At 43.0% G+C, this 19,259-nt stretch overlaps 1 protein-coding gene across 2 annotated transcripts in view; it reads left to right on the forward strand.

Moving 5' to 3' along the window:
- Positions 1-19,259, forward strand: part of PRELID2 (PRELI domain containing 2) — a 712,823-nt gene that overhangs the window by 391,891 nt on the left and 301,673 nt on the right. For both annotated transcript variants that reach the window (XM_069652452.1, XM_069652453.1), the window contains exon 4: positions 10,368-10,528. In XM_069652452.1, the coding sequence (XP_069508553.1) occupies positions 10,368-10,528 (161 nt within the window). The remainder of the gene's footprint in view (positions 1-10,367; positions 10,529-19,259) is intronic.

Here is a 19,259-nt window from a genome sequence, read left to right on the forward strand (position 1 = left end):
GGAAAACATGAATTTGAAGGTACGGTTGGAGCGAAAATTTCCAAGAGGAAATGAGCCTGTTGCTTGATTGTGTTTTGCATGCAACAGTCTGCAAATGGGGCCTATTAAAATCCATCAATTTAAATAGGCCATAACCAGCAGGAAGTAGCAAGAAATGAAACATGAAATGGCTAGATAATTTACTTAGCATTTAGCAGTACTTGAAATGTGGCTGGGGATGGAGCCGCCTGCATACATCTTTGATCATTTGCATGACCTCCCCAGTATTTGCGAAGGTCGGCCGCTGCCCATGAATTTCAAGGGCTTGCCGAAGTGGATTTTCCCTTCATAATTACTTGATTATTAACACTCGACATTAATTATGCCAAGCAGAAGGAGCATGAGTTGGTGGGGTGTGTGGCGGGGCGAGGACATACAAAAAATGTAAAGCAGTCTCCTTGTGTGGGTGGCATTACCCGTGCACTGACAACAGGACCCTTCATTCACTACAGCCAAATCTGAAGCCCATGCACCACCTTACAATTGTAATATTCAGTTTTACTTTATAGATCTTGCAAGCTAGCGACCCGAGAATTCCAAATGCACCACAGGAGTTAGTTTGGAGCTCCATAGTGTGTTTTCCATCCTCCTGTCATATGACCTGGGCTTAGGAAACTAGAGCGCGGAAAGACCATAGGAAGGACTCCCTGCTCTGACCCCCGCACGGGACTTTAAAGATAAGTCGGCCAGAGTGGCATGTGGTACATGTCTAGATGGGTGGCAACGAGTCTATCACCCAAACACCCTTGAAATAGGGCAGAAGGTGCATGCCTCCCTTTAATTTGGAATATGAATTACTCGATTTCTGAGTCTAAATGTGGGATTCCAAAATGTCCATAAACCTAATTTGTAGACTGTTTTTTAAATGAATCGCATGTTTGTAAAATTCAGCGCACCTTTTTATGGTCCTTTTTGAAAGCAGCTGTACATCTAGATTAAAGCATTAGTCGCTTCATAGATTTTGTTTTAAAAATGTTTTTATATTAAGGTACAAGGTTTTCATTCAACTTAGATCTCTTGTCTTTGTGGTCATGTGCCGAAGTGCGTGATAAAGCCTAACTCTCTAACTGAAGCACTTTGGTCTTTATTGCGGTTTCATATTTGGATAATCTGTGCAATGTTCTGGCTTTTTTGCATTTTCTATGTTTGAGAATCTTGTGCAACATGGTCTGAACACCATACAGAAAGTTTTCAAAACTTTAAGTAGATTTGTGAGAATGGACAAATTGCAACCTCAGTGTGTTCGCTCTGCCTGATAAGGGAAGATTGTTGACACAGAGAGGCGCTGAACACTTGGCCTTATGTCATTAGTTTGTGCTGGCTAGGAGAAGTTGCCAGTGGATCATCACCACTTGAATATTCACTAAATGGCTGCTTTTACCACCAGCCATGGCTCAAAGTTATTTTTGCCTCGCTTGGAGTGGCTGTAGGGTTAGGGATCTTGAGGGGATATCTCAGTTCTGAACTGGTTAGAACAGATCTTGCCTCCTCTCCCAGATTTATATTTCTGATAATGCCTTGGTTGCGCAAATTCCAATATCCATACTGATCTAATTTCTACTGTTAGCGAGGCAGCACCTATCCTGCCTGCTTATGCATGAGCTAAAAATTAAGAGACCCCCTCCTCCCCATTCCTCAAAACAGACTACTGCTCTTGCATAAGATAGTAGCTCTCCGACAGTATGCAAACGGTCACGATGTATTCACATATGGACATATATATGGACAAGCTACAAAACCATTATATTAAAAAAAGACAGTCACAAGGGGGCACGGATGGGGTGGTGTTCAAACAGGATGCATGCTGAGCAGTCGAAAAGCAGAGCTTCAGGGTATATGGGTATGGACCTCTGTTACAAGCCAGAAGTAGGACTGGGACCAGAGGACATTGGTACATGTAGTTTTATTTAAAGAAAAAAAATTAAAATGCCTTACTACTGCTATAGGGGCTTTCCCTGCCTAACTGAACTAAGATGCTAGTCTAAGTCCAAAACAAAATCTACTCCTCAGTCCAAACCTATCCACTGAAAATGGCCCTAGCACTTATCAAAACATAAGAGAAAGATGTAGTGTCTTGCAGTCTGTGCTCTTTATAGAGGCTTTGCCGCCTTTCCTACTGGACAGTCATCCCTCCTGGACCTTGACCCGATAAAATATGTAACCAAAAGTTCCTTTCAAGGCAAAATCGTTCTGGTCAGTCGTATCTTGAAGTTCCTTAAAGATTCCCAAAGAACGTATTAATCCCAGGTTCCTTAACTGATAACACAACCAATCTCCTTTATGTGGAGGGATATTCCCTTCCACCAACATGTTGGTTCTTTCCACACTTCAACCAGTTTCTGGGGTTTTTGGTGTCCCTTTGTAATTTTCTGCTCACTCTTTTGATACTTCCGCTGTAAGTCAATCGGGGTCTCCCAACACACCTCCTGACACACTATTCTATTAGATGTCCCTGCAAGCCTTCTGGGTGGAGAGCCGTTCTTGTTTCACCACCCCCTTTCTGTTTGCACTCTTTCACTCTTCGGTTATCTGTGACCCTCTGCTGAGGTTTGGGTCTTGTTCCCCACTTGCTCGCTACTTCTCTTCTCTCCCCCATTCACCTAGGCAACCAGTGTACCTGTGGCATGGTGGTCCTTGCTGCCGGGAGGGATTAGTCTCAATAGCAGTGGGACATCCTGCTTGGCTCACTGCTCTTTGCTATTGAAAGTGGACAGTGTTCCACGAGCCTCACCTCGCTCCTGTTTTCTCTGGCTCTCTGCTTGAGAGTAGAGGATCTCATGCTCCGCTCAACTTGGGGCTCAGTGTCTCTTAAGGGGTTCCGGGCTGACAAGCTCTGATGCCTGGTCACACCTCTTGGCCTCTTCTACTCTGTACGACCTTGCTTCCTTCACCCTTGCTCGTCTCTCCAGGAACGTATCGCTTCCACCTCTGGCATTCTCTCGCTTTCCGCAGTGCTGCCAGCACATCAGCTATGTGTGCGGCTCCACCGCTGGTACACACTGTCCGATCAGGGAGTTGGCTTGACTCTGGGATTCTCCTCCTCCATTCCAGGGTCTTTGGCACTTTATTTGTCGTCCTCAGCTCAAAAGGGGAGTGCTTTTCACGACAGTTGATCCAACAGGTAGGGGAGAAGAAGGGACAAAGTCTCCAGATTCGTGTTATATCTAGCTTTGAAGCGCTAGCAAAATCCAATGGACATCCTTGATGATTTGTCCTTGACATAGGTTTGGTTAGCACCCAGTTCTTTTGCTGGTACTCTTTGGCAAAATGGATGACGAGTTCTGCAGCAGGGGTATGCACATCAGTTGCCCTTCATGATAATACCTTAGCACTGTGCTGGGTTTTTATTTGCTCCACACACTAATTTCTGTTTGTCTCTCATTTCAACTATTGAAGTTAACAAGTATGGGGTTCCACACTCACCTACTTCCTTACTGGTGGAGAGCAGAAGGGACCGGGCTAGAGAGCAGTGTTAAGTACCACTGCACCTTCTCTTAGCTGTGCTCACCTCCTCCACTTGCGAACACGGTCTGCCCGTCACAGTAGGATGTTGGCGCCGGGCGTATACACCAACGTGGTTGAACTGGAGACATCATAGGTGCAGTGCTTGTGGGAGGGAAAAGGGAACATAGGTCAACTGCAACCATGAATCTGTGAAGGGACTAGTGGGTGCAAACCAATTGCTGGGTCATTCCAAGTTTGGGTTGTCTACTGAACCAAGGTTAGTGCATGGAAGAAGGCAGCTAAATTTTAGTGGGAGATGTGTGCTGCCGGCTGTTCAATTATGAATGCCTGGCCCAATTGCAGAAATGTGTCCACTTGGTGCAGATATGCAAATCCTTGCTGCTTTTGCATTTCACTCGGTCCATCGATTGTCATTGACACAAAGGGAATAATGGCTGGCACACATTTCTAATGTTTATCATTTTCAAATTTGGAGAGGAGAGTGGCAAAAACCATTAAGTTGTTTCCCTTTCTCATACGGGTTTGGGGAGGATGGGGTCGGCTACCGAGGAGGGTAAATTAAAAACATCTCTTCCTCTTCCCAATGATTGAGCACTCATTTGAAATTAACTCTCTTATGAGCGGAACAGTAAGAGCAACTTCTGGTGCTGTCAAGCATAGAAGCTGTACCTCAGAATTCCAGCTGCATCCTCTGTGTTTTGTCGAACAGCTCTGATGGTGCACAGTTACAGGTGTCCTTTCAAACTCACTATCCAGCGATATTGTCAGAAGTAAAGCAAGTTAATACAGTGCTGCACTTTTTTCAAGACCAGAGTCGTATGTAAAAGGCAAATTGTATGTGCCTACCTGTTTAGTAGGCGGTGTAAGGAAGGCATAGTATCAAAGGCAAGACAGGCACAAGTGATAACAGTTCAATGGTGTTTGTTCAACTGTGAAATGGGTGAGATAAACGTCTAATCTTAATATGAGATGGGAGCAAGCTACGGCCATCAAATAATAATGCAGTCTTAGTGGTGTCTAGTCAAATAAAAAGGGCCTATATTAATAAACCTAATGCCAATCCTTACCGCTATGCTACAAAATAGTGTTGGATAATGTTCACCAGAAAAGAAAGAAGTGTTCACCAAATGGAAAGTCAGGATGTTATGACTGTGGTCTCCGTTCCCCACGTTCTTTAGCACTGGACAAGGTCGGACTCTTGAGCACAACACACTCCTGGGCTTCTGGCACAAGCTTGCAGTTCCTTTTCTCTATATCAGGGCATTCTGTGTCCAAGTCTCTTCTTATGCAAAGTCTCTTGCTTCAGAGAGGCCTGATATGTCAAAACAACAAAACAAAAACAGTTCCTTCTGTTAATCTTTACATCGGGTTGTTCTCCTCAACCCTTGGATCCCCCTGAGCTGGGCTCCAATCCTCCTTTCACTCGTCAGCCTCCCTCAATCGGGCTCAGACCAACCATTCACTGTGGACATGCCTCAGTCAGGTTCATACTTGTCGTCGCAATGTTGTTCACTTAGCTTTCTCACAACATTTCTCTTGACGTCCCTCAGTCGGGTTCACTATCGCCTTTCCATCACAATATCCCTATTTGTAATATTCTCAATGTCTTTTTAAACAACCACCTTTTAGTTAGGTCCCCTTCATCCGGGCTCAGACCTTCCACAGCACTTGCCAAGTTTAAACAAAGACTTCCGAAGAGCGATCACGTCTCGCTGGGTCACTCTGTTCGCCTATAGCAAGAGCATGTTTATTCACAATAACCAGTTTGCTCGGTGTTCCCCTGCGCCAGGGGCAAACGCCTGTTTCACTTCACAATTCTGTTATCGTCACAACTTCTGGAACGTGTCAAGGACTTTGGATTGTTTGTTTTATTATTTATATTGTGCACCAGACCCGAGGGTATCGGGGCGCAGAAAGCAACAAGAAATCTTTGATCTTCGATTACAGTGCTGTACAATTATATACAGTAGGAATATACAGAGTAAGTACACAGGGTAGGAAGTATGCAGAATATATACACAGGAAGGGTATGTTGGGTGCAGAGGAGAGGCAGGTGCTGAGAGAGAGAACACAATATGAGGTATATACAGGTAAAAAGGGTGTAGGCCTGAGTGTTGAGGTAGTTAACAATGTATTAGAAGTCGTTCTCCTTAATCCATTGAGTGATGATGTGCCTGAAAAGTGGATATGTTTGATCTACCATTAATGTGGGAGGGAGGGAGTTCCAGATTGTTCCAGTTCCAGATTGTACAGGGGTTTTGCTTGACCCATGTATGACCACGTTTGTTCACTAAGGCTTCTTGGTACTTGTAGTTTCTTTTACTGAACTTTCAACAGTCTTTGTTCAGGAGAGGGGTACCAGTCAGGGGCCTCTGAGCAAGCGCCCACGTGGCGCCGGGACACACTACCTCTGGTACCAAGTTAATTTACAAAAGACATCTCTCTTAATCTTCTTAATGTTGCCACTGCAACCTTAAGTCTAACAGTCTGGCTCACTATTGGGTTCTTCGACTCACCAGCTTCGCTGAACTAGTTGGCCTTTCTTTTGCCTCTGGATTCCAGGACGGTACCACAATGGCAACTGCATCTCCCCGCCATGGCTCTCCGTGCAGGAGGGTTCCATGTACCGCTGACATCCGTCACACCATTCACCAGCTGCGATTCCCTGTCTGTTTCTTTCATCTTAGGCATTGTAGGCCTGGGTTGAAAAGGGCAACAGTAACTGCCTCCTTGATGTACTTTCAGATCTCGCCACCTTTCCCCTCAGTTTGAACTGCCATCCTGGAATAGCTGCTTCCTCGTGCATTCAGCCTTGCTCCCAGTGTGGTGGTGTGCTCCACCTTTTATCCCAGTGGGGAAGGGAAAAGGGCAGTCGGGTGTATTTAGTTGTCGTCAATTGCCTGACTCTGCCTGACCCTTGTGTTAGGACATGTCCGGTAAACGCCTCTGAAATTAGTCCGTTGTCACTTGTAAGTGACTTCAATTCAGCAATCCCACTAAGTCAGTGCCTCGTCTGGGACGCCCAAGGGAAGCCCTTATTTATATATTTTTATAGCAAGTTATACCCTGGATGATAAACCTTCTATGACACCCCTCTCTATGAATCCCCCTGAACTCACTGAGCCAAGAAGTAGGTTTGTTTTGCAATTTAAAAGATTTATTGACAAAATTAAACAATATATATATCACACTTTTATAATAAATTAATATTTGATAGCACCCTTATAAATATAATGTTGATCAACAATAGATAATGTGACACTAGCACACTTCTTTACAATCAATGAGGAGTTAGTATAGGAAGGATAAGGTAGCAGAAAATACTTTTATGGTTTCAAGGAAAAGCAATGAGGAAAAATGCAGCACAGAAATAAACTTAATATGATTTCGACAAAAGATAATATTATCACTTTTTCTTTGACAATTCCCTCCCCCCCTATGCAAGATAAGGAGATGGAAGGAGAGCACACAATTCTCAGGAATACAAAATGCAATACAAATTTCCAGTTCCCCCCAGCGAGCTTAGAGGAAAACAGGTATGATTTTAAAGCAGGCAAGATCCTTTTAGATGTGGTGGCAATGAAGTGAAAAATATGCTGAAAATGCTTTTAATTCCATCTAGAGGTTCAGGGTGAGTGAGAGATACTTTAAATCAGTTCAGGTCAGCCCTACCAATGATTCAGGGATGGTTATCAGGTTGAAAACGGGATTCAATAATGAAAGCAAAAGACAGATATTTTTACACGTGGTTGAAATGAAGCAAACTATCAATTCGCTGCACTTTTTTCCGAGTGCGTCGATCGCGATTACGGAGGAACTATAAGGAGTAGCAAGTCGGGTTTAGACTTGTTGGAAAGATTAGAATCTTAGCTTTAAGATGGAAGTTAAACCACATTCCTAGCACCTACTATTACAAAGATACGGATGATTTTATGAAGGCAGTTTTTCAGAAATGAAATAATGATTCAAAATGGCAAAATGACACTTTTACAGGTTTAAAATCGGAGAAGGGACACACAATTCTATGATGCAGTTCCGGACAGGTTAAAATGGTTTGGATCAGATTATTTTAAACTAAGAGATTGGTTTTACACAGTTCTGGCTGAGTACTCACACTATGAATTTGCAATAGGCCGTCAAGGTCTGGTCAGCAGGTTTGGACTGGACTCCTGGCGGGTGGTTCGGAAGTCACAGCTCTCTGGGTCAGCTCTGCTCTGCACTTCACAGTGGTCTGGTCTGGGTCTCTCTGGTTCTGATCTCTCTGGATACAGCACTGCTTTCTGGGTCTGCTACCGGTTCTGGCAAAGGTTCTTGGCAACAAATCCAACAGCTCGCCCGGCTGTAGAATAGTTTGGTTGGATTGCTGGATTCTGAAGGCCTGCTGAGGAGAGTTCTCAGCTTGTGGGTTAGGCCTTTGCTTTAAGTTCTGTAGTCTATCTGGAGTCTAAGTTCTGGATGTTCCTTCTAGATGTTGTGTGGTCTGGCAAAATGCTCCGCAAGAAAATGGAAAATGAATGTCTCTACCTGGGTTTTGGTGTTCCTTTTATGTCTTTAGAAAATGGGTGTGTGCGTGGCATAACTAAGCCTGCCCCTCACAACTTATCATTGGCCAAGATTTCCGCTCTCCCTTCATTGGGGGACTGAGTTGTGAGTCAGGATGAGTCAGAGTGATGCTATTTTTATGGCTAGCTGAAATCCCTCCCCTTGTCAAATTTCACACAAATCTATATTTGATCCAAATACACATTTATCTGTGTACCATTTTTCTAATATTATATGTCCAGTTAACATATTTTCTGTAGCACCAAACCATCCAATCCCTGTCTTTGCAAGATGTCGTGTCCACTTCTGACAGAATTCTGCCCGTTTCATCCAGGTAACGACCACTAAACTTTTCCAGATTTTACACAAATGTGCACAAGGAATATGGGTGTCAGATGATAAGGTGTCAGATTTTTAACATACATACATTTGGAGTAACAACCTATTTTACGCTACTACCCCCCCCCCCCCCGAACATACCACAGAGTCCTAACACCTCTTAAAATGTGCACAGAAAAATGACAAGAATTATATTATTTATATAATTTTGACAAGTCTGCACTATGAATTATCCATCTTTTTAAAATTATGCTGTGGCCCAGATGGGTGTGGTTTCCCAAAGCACATGGTGGAATTTCTGGTTTGTCCACTTCCTCCAGCTCAGCTTGCTCACAGAGGCACTGCCCCTCCCAGTTTCTCTCAAGAGGAAGCCATTTACGACCCCCCCCTAATTTAACATTTGCCTGAGCCAAGGAAGGCTCATCGTTCTGTTTCCCTGCTCCCAGGTGCTCCCCCCCTGATTCAATCAGAGAGGTGTAACCTCCTTTTGGTGGGAACAGCAGAAGGTAGCCAGGCCCGAGAATGCAGTGGCTGGGCAAGTTTCAACTCTTGTCGGGGGTAGTTGCCGGGCAGAATTCAATCTCTTCAAGCCAGGCTTCAGCCAAATGTCACTTTTGTTCCCAGTTTTTCTTCATTCAAAACAAACCTACAATTTTTACACATGCAGCTAGAATGCTGATTCGAAGTTCAAAACTATGACATTTAACAGTTGCAAACTATGTGACACTCAACAGTAGGTCACTCATTTATTTTAAACATTTCGATTTTAGTGGCTTTAAGTCCAATTTCACTTCAGCTGCTGACATCCACAGCTCAGCCAGTTTTGTTATAAACATTGTTTTGGGCACTTCATCTTTCCAGATTTTGTATGCACACAAGACTACATTCTTCCAAATGTCTGCTGGTGTTCAGTGAGATTTTTGAATATCTTGCAATGTTTAAAATAGGCATTTTTAGCTTGTATTTCAGAGAACAAAGGTGATTTCAAAGCTTTTTTTGAGCTAACAGACACTGCTTTTTTTCCTTTGGCACCACGTTTCACTCATGGCGCTTCTAGCCCACCACACTCGCACTGGTGGGTGGCAGGTTAGGCAACCATTTTGGTGTGCGCAAAAACTGCACGGTTTTCCTGGATTCTGGCGCAATGTGGGCTTTTTCAGCCATCTTGGATTTTCTGAGCCCACAGCCCCAAATGTTGCAGCATAATAACTCAAACATGGGTCAAAACCCCTGACACGCTTATGGTGTGAGAAAGTGTTTGTGACGGAAAAGGGGAGCAGAGGGTAGAGTTTCCAAGTATCCCACTGGACAAGATGGGGGGGGGGGAAGGTGTCATAAGAAAGGGGATACCGTGTCTCACCCTTTGGTGTCCCATTTCCACTCCCAAAGACCCCCATCCAGGTGATCCTCCCGCACTAGTCCACTCCCAGGAGCTGGATCCAATAGCGATGGCTGTGTCCTGGCCTCCTGGATGACAAATCCCCGGGGACTAGTAAGTGAGACACCTTCAGGTTTCCAAATAAAGGTTTGCAAAAGTTGCTGATGTTAAGGAGATCACTTTTTTCTTTATTCTGGTAAGTAGGTTTTATTTTCTGATGCACTGAAATCTTGAAATTCCAAAGATTACTCAGAATCTGGAATTGCTTTACCCGAGATGACAAAATGTGCAACTTTTATTTTATAACATTGTAGTGGTATTGAAAATGGATTCCACAAGATTCAAAGGAAGTGTGTCTTCAAGGGGTGATGATGGTCAAAATGTGGTGAAGTGGTCATATTAGTACGCATTCTCTGCATGCTCAGTTTGTCCTCTGCATTTCAAGCTCTCTGATGTCCTCCGCATTTGTATTTGACATTTTTGTGGCTTGAGTACTGTTTTGCTGTGGTGCACTGCTGTGCAGAGGAACTTTTTTTCTTTGCTTTTTTGTTTCCCCCACTACTACTGTCTGTGGCTTTTGAATTGCAATGCTTGTGTTTAACAGAGCAGCATGCTGAAGGTGCCCAGCATCTACATGGAGGAGGAGTCCTGGCTTAACATGCAGGCCCGGATCATGACCATCAAAAGCCACTGCCTCACTTGGACACAGTACGCCTCTCTGAGCGAAGAGTCGGTCTTCAGGGCAAGCTCGGACAATCCAAATTGGTAAGGTATGATTGTCATACAGCTTGGTAATGTTTGGAAATTTGACTCCGAGTTAAAGTCCATATCTTCCAGGGATGTGCTGGAAGGTTCAGTGGGATACTGGATATGGGGGTTTGTTGGGGGTCTCCCTAATGAGCACTTTTGTGACAGTTCATAATTAAGCAGTACTACCAGCCCTGGTAAGTCAACCCTCCACATCTGTATGTATGGTCTTGGCGGATGTGATGCCGCCTTCTTGTTTGATCAGTTGCCTGGTTCCATAGCCGTGTTTACATAATTAACGTGGGTATTGATGTTGATTCACCTGTTACTCGTCGTATCCTCTTTAATTTTTATTATTACCTGGGAGACTGACTTGGCACTACCCCCATTGGCCAATTAATTTCCAGGCCATAGAAGCCAGTATGTCTTGGAAATTCAATAAACGGCCCGGAAATTGGCCAATGAGAGGGGAAGCTGCGTGATTCCCATAGTCACTGCTGCTGGCATAGCTGTCAGCACAGGCAACATATGCTATTTTTGGTACCGTGTTCCTCGTGTTTTTTCTGTTTTTATTGAATGATACCTCTCAGTGACATTTGTATTATGTTGACTGGCACACAATGCACCCTTTGCACCAATTCGAGACTCGAGTGATCTCTGCATGGTGTGACGCTAGACGGAAACCACGCGGTCCATGCAAAAGGTTGGGCTCGAACTGAGTGCATAGTGATGGGATGTGCCATTTTTATCTCTCCTAACGTGGGCTTCAATCACATGGTGTTAGATAGGCATGTGGATGCTCTCTATGGCAAGCAGTTGAGAGCTGGGTTCGAATACCACTTTCACCAACTCCTTTTTGGAATTGGTCTTGTATTTTATTTATTACACAACTACAGAATTAATATAAGCAGATTTCTTCATTAAAATGTGTGTTGCACTTGATATAAAATGTCCTAGTCAATATCCTTGCCTAGCACATTGCATTATTCCGCTGCAACTGATCTTGGGATTTCAGTGGCTGAGAAGAAGAATTGAGCAAGGCTATCGTCTCACGCTCTGCATTATTTGCTGCATTTCAAACCCACTTGAATTCCGATGAAAAACCTTAAAGCATTTTTTATCAAATTCAGTGCACTTCTGATGGCCTTTTTTATTGGCTTTTTATTTTGTTTTATTTTACTGCATTTTGAAAATCAAAGTTTAAGGTTTAATCACAAACTGCATAAATGAGAGCATCTGATGCTGCCTAGTCTTGTACCTTCCCATTGATTATCTCTGATCCTCCTGACCCCCCTGTTGTCGATCTATCCCTTACCATTTGCGAAGTAAACAAAGCCATTTTAGCCCAGAAGGCAGGCAAAGCACCAGGGCCTGATTTAATTCCTGTTGATCTCTTTAGTTGACAGCTGGGCCCCTGCTCTATTTGCTATTTACAACGCGGTGATAGTATCTGGTTATGCAATCAAATCATGGACAGAAGGCAACCATAATCCCTGTGTACAAGAAAGGTGGGATGGACAAGCCTGCAAACTTTAGACCTATATCACTGCTCGATGCTTCTGGAAAAATATTTGTACCTACACTTTTGTCACATTTGGCAGCATGGGCAAAGGAGTCATCTGCAATTAGCCACCTTCAAGCAGGCTTTCAACCCGGTCTGAGTACAGTGGACCATGCCTTTAGGTTCTTTCAGATTCATCAAAAATAGTAGCCCTGAGGAAACTGAACATTTATACCATCTTAATTGACCTCAGGGCTGCATTTGACGGTGTTCCACGTCACAAACTCTGGAGGGACCTAGCAGATAATGTTATACTGGCAGGCCTTTTCTCCATCATGAGTCAGTACACAGGTAATACCGGGAATATAACAAGCAACACGACTCGCGCCAGTGTCATCAGGAATTCATCAGGGTTGTTTACTGGCGCCCACATTATTCTCTATTTACGTTAATAAGTTGATACTTGGCCTATCCCAGGTCGAAACGGTCGCACTGAGAGTGGGCTCTGACCTCCTACCTCTCTTGCTCTTCACCGACGATGCCATTCTGTTTTTCAAAGCACTGGCATGCTTAAAAAGGCAAGTTGATACATTCCATACAGGCTGCATCGACAGTGGCCTTACAATCAACATCTCAAAGGCCAAAGTATTCTGTCCAGCCAGTAGCAAGAAGTGCCCTAAATTGAGGGTGACCATAGGCAGGGCTACCTATCAAGCAGGTAGATACCATTGACTATCTGCGCATTGCAGATAAAGGTACATGGTATACACAGGTAGAGGTGGCAGTGACAACACTGGGTAGAACACACAATGCATTGCTAAAACCATCCACCTTGTTCGGTGGTGGTGGACTGTCCCCCTCCCTTGAGCTTTTCAGGCAAGGGCATCTGCTCTTTATGGAGCCGACATTTGGGCTTATGTTAACTGTGTGCAGCTGAAAACTCCTTTCTAAAAAAAAAAAACTGTTATGGTGCCAAAGAGTACTCGGAATATGTTTTTTCACATTGAATGAACACAGCCAATGGTGGCAGACGTTTTGGCCAGCTGACTTACCTTAAACTGGATTTGACTCTGGGCTACCACTGAATTGTCTAAATACATAGGACTTTTTTATGTTGTAATTGCATGAGTCAAAAACACAACACAATTTACAAAGAGAGAATAGACATCATCAATGGTTTGTTGGACCATAACAGAACATAAACGTAAATGCTTTAAAACACCATTTACCACCAATGCTCGGGACAAAGTTGAAAATGGTGCGTGTGCAACAAACCCAACCTCTGTGGAGGTTTGTCAAAACAGACACAGTTCAATTGTGAAACAATTCAAAGCGGAATTCTAAAGACAACATAAAACAACTAAGAGGCAACAGATAAGATTTTTCATGTGTGAACAGCAATCAATGTGCTGTGAATTCGGGGAGTAGTATGTCTACACCAGGTGTTTCAGCCGTTTAGAATTGGGCTAAATGAGCCTCATCTTTGGGACGGCCATCATCAGGACAAGGTTCTGTACACGGGACGTCTAAGCTATGTAGCAATTGATAGGCGCTGTATTAGAGATCCATACGCCACACTGGGCTGGTCTCTAGGTACTCCTTTCACCGAATAACTACAGGTGAAAAGGTCCAATGTGTTGTAAAGCTGTCAGCCATCAAAGGTATGGCTTTGGGGGTGGGCCAGATAGGCAGTCAAAAGGCGGCGTGCAGAGAGCGGGGCATCTTCGAGTGACTGAAGGAGCACACTGCACAGTGTGGGAAAAAGCTGTTGCCAAGGCTGCATGAGTGTGTTATATGGCAGCCATGTTAGGATCATTTCCTCAAGAATTTAAATAAGTCAACTTGAAAATTCACAAAGTTAGTGCAAATGCTAGGAGAAAAAGATAAGCCTTTATTAAGTGCAGAATTCTCATCATGCGATAAAGGGCAGTCAGACAGGTTAATCACTATTCTTGAGGAAATGAAAGCTTAAAAAATGTTTTGCTACTCAAGTTACAATGTACAATCCTAAGCCTAAACCTGATCCCCCCCCCCTAGTTCCTTCACCATTGGGGATCTAAATGTTATTGAGACTTTGGTCACCTTAGACCATGAGGTCTGTTCACAATCATCCAATGTCGCCCAAGATTTAAGCATTAACACACTTCATTTGAATCTTAAAGAACTTAAATCCAAGTCTAAATTTACCCCCCAACTTTCTGCAGACAATGTCATTGAAACCTTTAATCAGGCACTGACAGAAGATATCCATGCGTATTTGGATAAACAGACTAATCCACATAAGAGAAGTAACCTCACTACCAATCAAAGCAAAGCTTTGAAAAATTTAGCGGAAGATCCCGCCATTGTTATCAAAGAGGCAGATAAAGGGGGTAATATTGTTATTCTTAATACCTCTGACTATATTACTATGGGCTGTAAACATTTACATACCCCTGGCTGCTATGAAGTTCTTAAATCCAACCCGACAAAACGTGTGGTCACAGAGCTTCTTGAATTAATTGAAACTTGGTATCGCAGAGGTTTTCTAACTGATGATGAGAAACACTTTTTATCCAATACTGACCCTACTACACCGACCATGTACTTTCTTCCAAAGATACATAAAACTTTTGAGACCTTACCTGGGGTACGGCCGATCATGAGTGGTATCAATTGGGCTACTGAAGGTCTTTAGAAATATTTGGACGAGGCTCTTAAACCTTTTGTTGTACAAATGTCATCTTATATCCGTGACAGTACTCACATTTTACAATCCTTGCAAACTATTACTTGGGAATCAGACTATTTGTTGGCAACAATTGATGTGGTGGCACTCTATACTAATATCAATCATGACTTAGCTCTGCAGACCATTGATTATGTGTTTACTAACACCTCAGCATCTTATTCTGATCATGTTCTTATGCTTAAACAATTTCTGCAATTTGTACTTGCGAACAATATGTTCATTTTCAATGACCAGTTTTATTTGCAGGTGAGGGGTGTGGCCATGGGTGCCAAGTTTGCACCCTCTTTGGCTAATCTTTTCATGGCTTTCTACGAAGAAACGCATATACTTAATCAAGTGCAATTTGTGTCAAACATTGTGATGTGGCGCCGTTACATTGATGATATTTTTCTGATTTGGAAGGGTTCTGAAGACTCCTTTACTGCTTTTCTATGTCATGCTAACACTAATGGATTTGGAATCAGCCTCACTGGCCTTTGTAACCCATGTCAAATTGACTTTCTTGATTTACATATTTTTATAGAAGGTAATAATATATACACGAGTACTTTCAGAAAACCTACTGAAGTGAATTCAATCTTGGCTGCTCAGAGCAACCATCAACGCGCCACTATTAATAATATCCCAATGGGCGAATCCCATAGGGCCAGACGTAATTGTTCCTTACCTAAAGATTTTGACAGAGAATGTAATATCCTCAAGGAGCGATTCCTCAGCCGAGGGTACAAAAGTACTGTTATTCATAAAGCGTATTCTAAATTTACCTTAATTGACCAACATGACCTCTTGACTAATGTGACCAGGTCAAAAGAACATCCCCCATATATTTCTCTAATTACACCGTTCACGGATGATTCTTCCCTTTTGTACAAAATGGTTGCCAAACATTGGCACATTCTAAGACTGGACAAAGATCTACAACCTTACTTGACACCTAAACCAAAGTTTACTTTCACCAGAGATCCCACGATTAAAAATCTAGTGAGTCCTTCCTTTTTTAGTAAACAACCAACTACCTCTACTTGGCTACAACAGCCGGTTGGTTTTCACAAATGTGGCTATTGCAACCAATGTCCTTGGGCTGTCACCAAATGCAAAATCTTCTGTGACAAATTTGGATCACAAATTGATATACGTGATTTCATTAACTATAAAACCACCCATGTGGTCTATGCCATTGTTTGTACCTGTGAGAAATTGCATGTGGGCAGCACTACCCGCCAACTTCGTATTCGAATAAGGGAACATTTGTCTAGCCTAAGGATGCCTGAACCTAAATCACCTTTGGCTGTTCATTGGCAATTGGAACACCAGCTGGATAATATTGAAGATTTACGTTTCATTGGCTTGATGAAGGCACATAAGGGGAAAAGGGGTGGCAATCTTCAATTGAAACTATGCCAAATGGAGGCTAAACTTGTTTATTACGTTGCACCACACGGGGTCTCAATACTGACAATGAGATGTCTGTTTTTTTATAACATCTGCCTGTCTATTTCACAATGAATTGTATGTCCTAATTGGTGAATGGAGTTGCACTACGCCGGAGCCACTAAACCTCGCTTGCCGGCACCGGCACCTTGTATCTCTAGTCTGTTTTGTTTTATCTTCCATACTGGCCAATATGCCTTACTCTTGTAAAATAATAGTTCTACTCGTTTGTAACATCTGGTATTTTGTTCCCTGCATTTGTTTTCACTCTGCTGCTTGGTTTCACCATTTTATGTGCTATATGCCGGTACGGCTCTTTTTCAATGTTGTTTTTGGGATTATTCACTATTATCTTCCTATTATTCTTGTTATTGCGACCATATTTTAGTATCTACATTCCATGTAATAGCATTCGTTTAATGATCCTATTTTTACCTATTGTTACTTGGCCCCTGTGCCGACTTAGCATTAGACCACTAATACCAATTTTTGTTTACATCTGACGACATTCACGCGACGTCCGATGCGTGCGACGCCGCCAACGTCACCGCAGTGACGTCGGCCGCTATCCCGTATTTCTTTCCTCTTTTTCACCCGGACAACTGCTTTCGGGGCTTTCCTTGTTATTTGATCGCTCGATTTACGAGTAAGTACTTTGCCAGCCCGGCTCTAGCACAATTGTTTTCGTTTCCTTTATAATTAGTATCCATACGATATAGTTTACTTTTGTTTCCAAGGTAATATATTTGTCACGGCCATTACGGCAGGGATTGTGATCTGCATGCGATGTCCGAGTGAGTCTCACATCGCCTTCCTTTTTTTGTGGTATGTTAATTCGATTATCTTCACTTTCAGTTTTTGTCTTCTGCACAATAATCTGATCCGTTTATTGCGTGTCACTTTATTTTTCACCCATGGTTATTTTGTTTAGGGATTACCCCACCACGATTTATCAACATATTTGTCTCGCGTACGGTAAGCTTAGACTATTTACTATTTTGTTCCTTCTGGACTCTAGTCTCCTCCTGTCAGGACTTTCTTTTGATTTCTCAAGGGCCATTTGGTGACCATTTACTTGTTGCTTCAAGACATTCTCTTTATTTGATTAATGAGTGATTGGTGTTTTCAATGCATGGCTGGTGGCTCCGGTGTCTCTGCGCACTGTCCAAAGGGATCGTCCCTCTTTATGTTTCCCACACTCTGAGTGTTGCATACACTAAATGTGACCATCATTCTAGTATTGTATTCACAGGCCGAACATTTTCAAAAATGACCATACTCATTATACAATGTTTGCTCTGTTCTAATCCTTGCAACTGCTTCCGCCTCGCGTACTCCACTCTCCAACCCTGGTTCACGGTATGCCAACAATTTTTGTATTATACAATGTGTTGTGGTATGTTTGCTTTGCTCTAATTTCAATCGCCATCTTTTGTTTATGCGATGATGTTGTTAATGTGTGTATCTAATTTGATTTGTAACTCCTTTTTTGTTGTTATATCATGATCTACTAATTACTCAGCCTTGAGAACGACCAGCGTGTCGAAACACGTGTCGACTGTTTCTGCTACAATTAAAACATCAACTATATTACTTGTGTGCCTTATTGCTGTAGTGTCTAGCGCGTCTCCACCTCACCCTCTCTTCTACCTTGTTTGTGAACACCACCTACTTTCACATACGGCGCTCCGCTTCCTAAGTCGGCACTGGACCCGACCGATGTTCCCTAGCTCATTCTACCGCTCTTACAAGGGTAGCAGTCTGCTGTTTCCGTTCTTCCCCGTCTGCGGCAGCTCCACCCAGCAAAACCTTTTTTGTGAGCGCCGCCCGAGATCACATATCGTATATATTCACGTTTCTGTGCAGCCGTATTTACATTTGTCTGCTTTAAAAACAGTTTACTACTGTTTCTTCGTCTCTGCTCACGACCACTGCTACTACTTTTCAACACTGGGTTTCCTCCCTTTTTCTTGGCTGTATATTTTTAGTGACAACAGAAATACTCGAACGTTGGTTGTTTGTTTCTCTTTCTTTTCTTGCATCTAAGCAGGGCCTCGTTGTCTCAGTTTTCTGTATTTGCTAATTCAGATGTACACAAATAGATTGACTTAATGCCAGTGGTGTTACATTAGAAATATATATACCCGTATGGTACTTGCAGGTTTGAGTCTGGGTATGTTTTGGGCATCTTTAGAAACTGTCTCTGTTTTGGTATGGGCGGCACATCTCTTTAGTTGGTAAAAGGGGCAAGACTCTCTGACTGCTGTATGATGGTGGAGAATTGTAGTTCTCTGGACCTGGCTGGGTCTCCAGTGACTTCTGGACATCAGGCTGAGTAACTGCGTCCGTCATCTTGACATTCCTATCTGCCTCTTCTTGTAGATTTAAGCATGGTTTTTCTATCCAATTGGTTCAGAGGGAGCATGTATAGTAGTTGCTGGTATGAATGGGTGATTGCTTAGAAGGACCTCAACCCATTGGGGACTGGGGGTGGGTTTGACACACAACTATCCTATTTTCCCTAGAGCCATATTCCAATGTGCATGTGGGTGTTGAGCATGGCCATGGGGGTTAGCAGTTGTAGTTTCTGCTCAAAAGGGTTGCATTCTTGAATCACTTTCAGACTTATTTGTCAGATATAAAAGTCTTTGGTTCTGTTGCCAAATTCTCTTTCATGTCACGCAAAGCAGCAAAGAACACCTATTGGTTTGATTTGTCCTCCATAACCTTTCTCTTGGGGATTTATTAACAGAATGAGGCGGAGGATCCAAAATGCTCAGATTTTGTGCAAAGCACATTAGTGCCATTTGTTATCCTCCCGTTTTTTTCATAGGCGATTTATTTACAGAATGAGGGTGATTTAGTCACTGATTGAATTGGTTATATACTGAGGTGTATATTTATTTACAAATCAAGCATGCAAGAAATGTATTTACAATTTGAAGCCTGTATGCAAACAGTTCCTGAGACAGTGCTGAGTCACCCAAAATACTGTTTTTTTTGTCTCACAATGTATTGTTTGGGGCAGGCAGGATCCTCTTTAGGCTGTGACCAGCGCTAAGGGCACACACACACACACCTCCTTG

Source organism: Ambystoma mexicanum, chromosome 3p (assembly GCF_040938575.1).
Source record: "Ambystoma mexicanum isolate Mex_15411 chromosome 3p, UKY_AmexF1_1, whole genome shotgun sequence".
NCBI lineage: Eukaryota > Metazoa > Chordata > Amphibia > Caudata > Ambystomatidae > Ambystoma > Ambystoma mexicanum.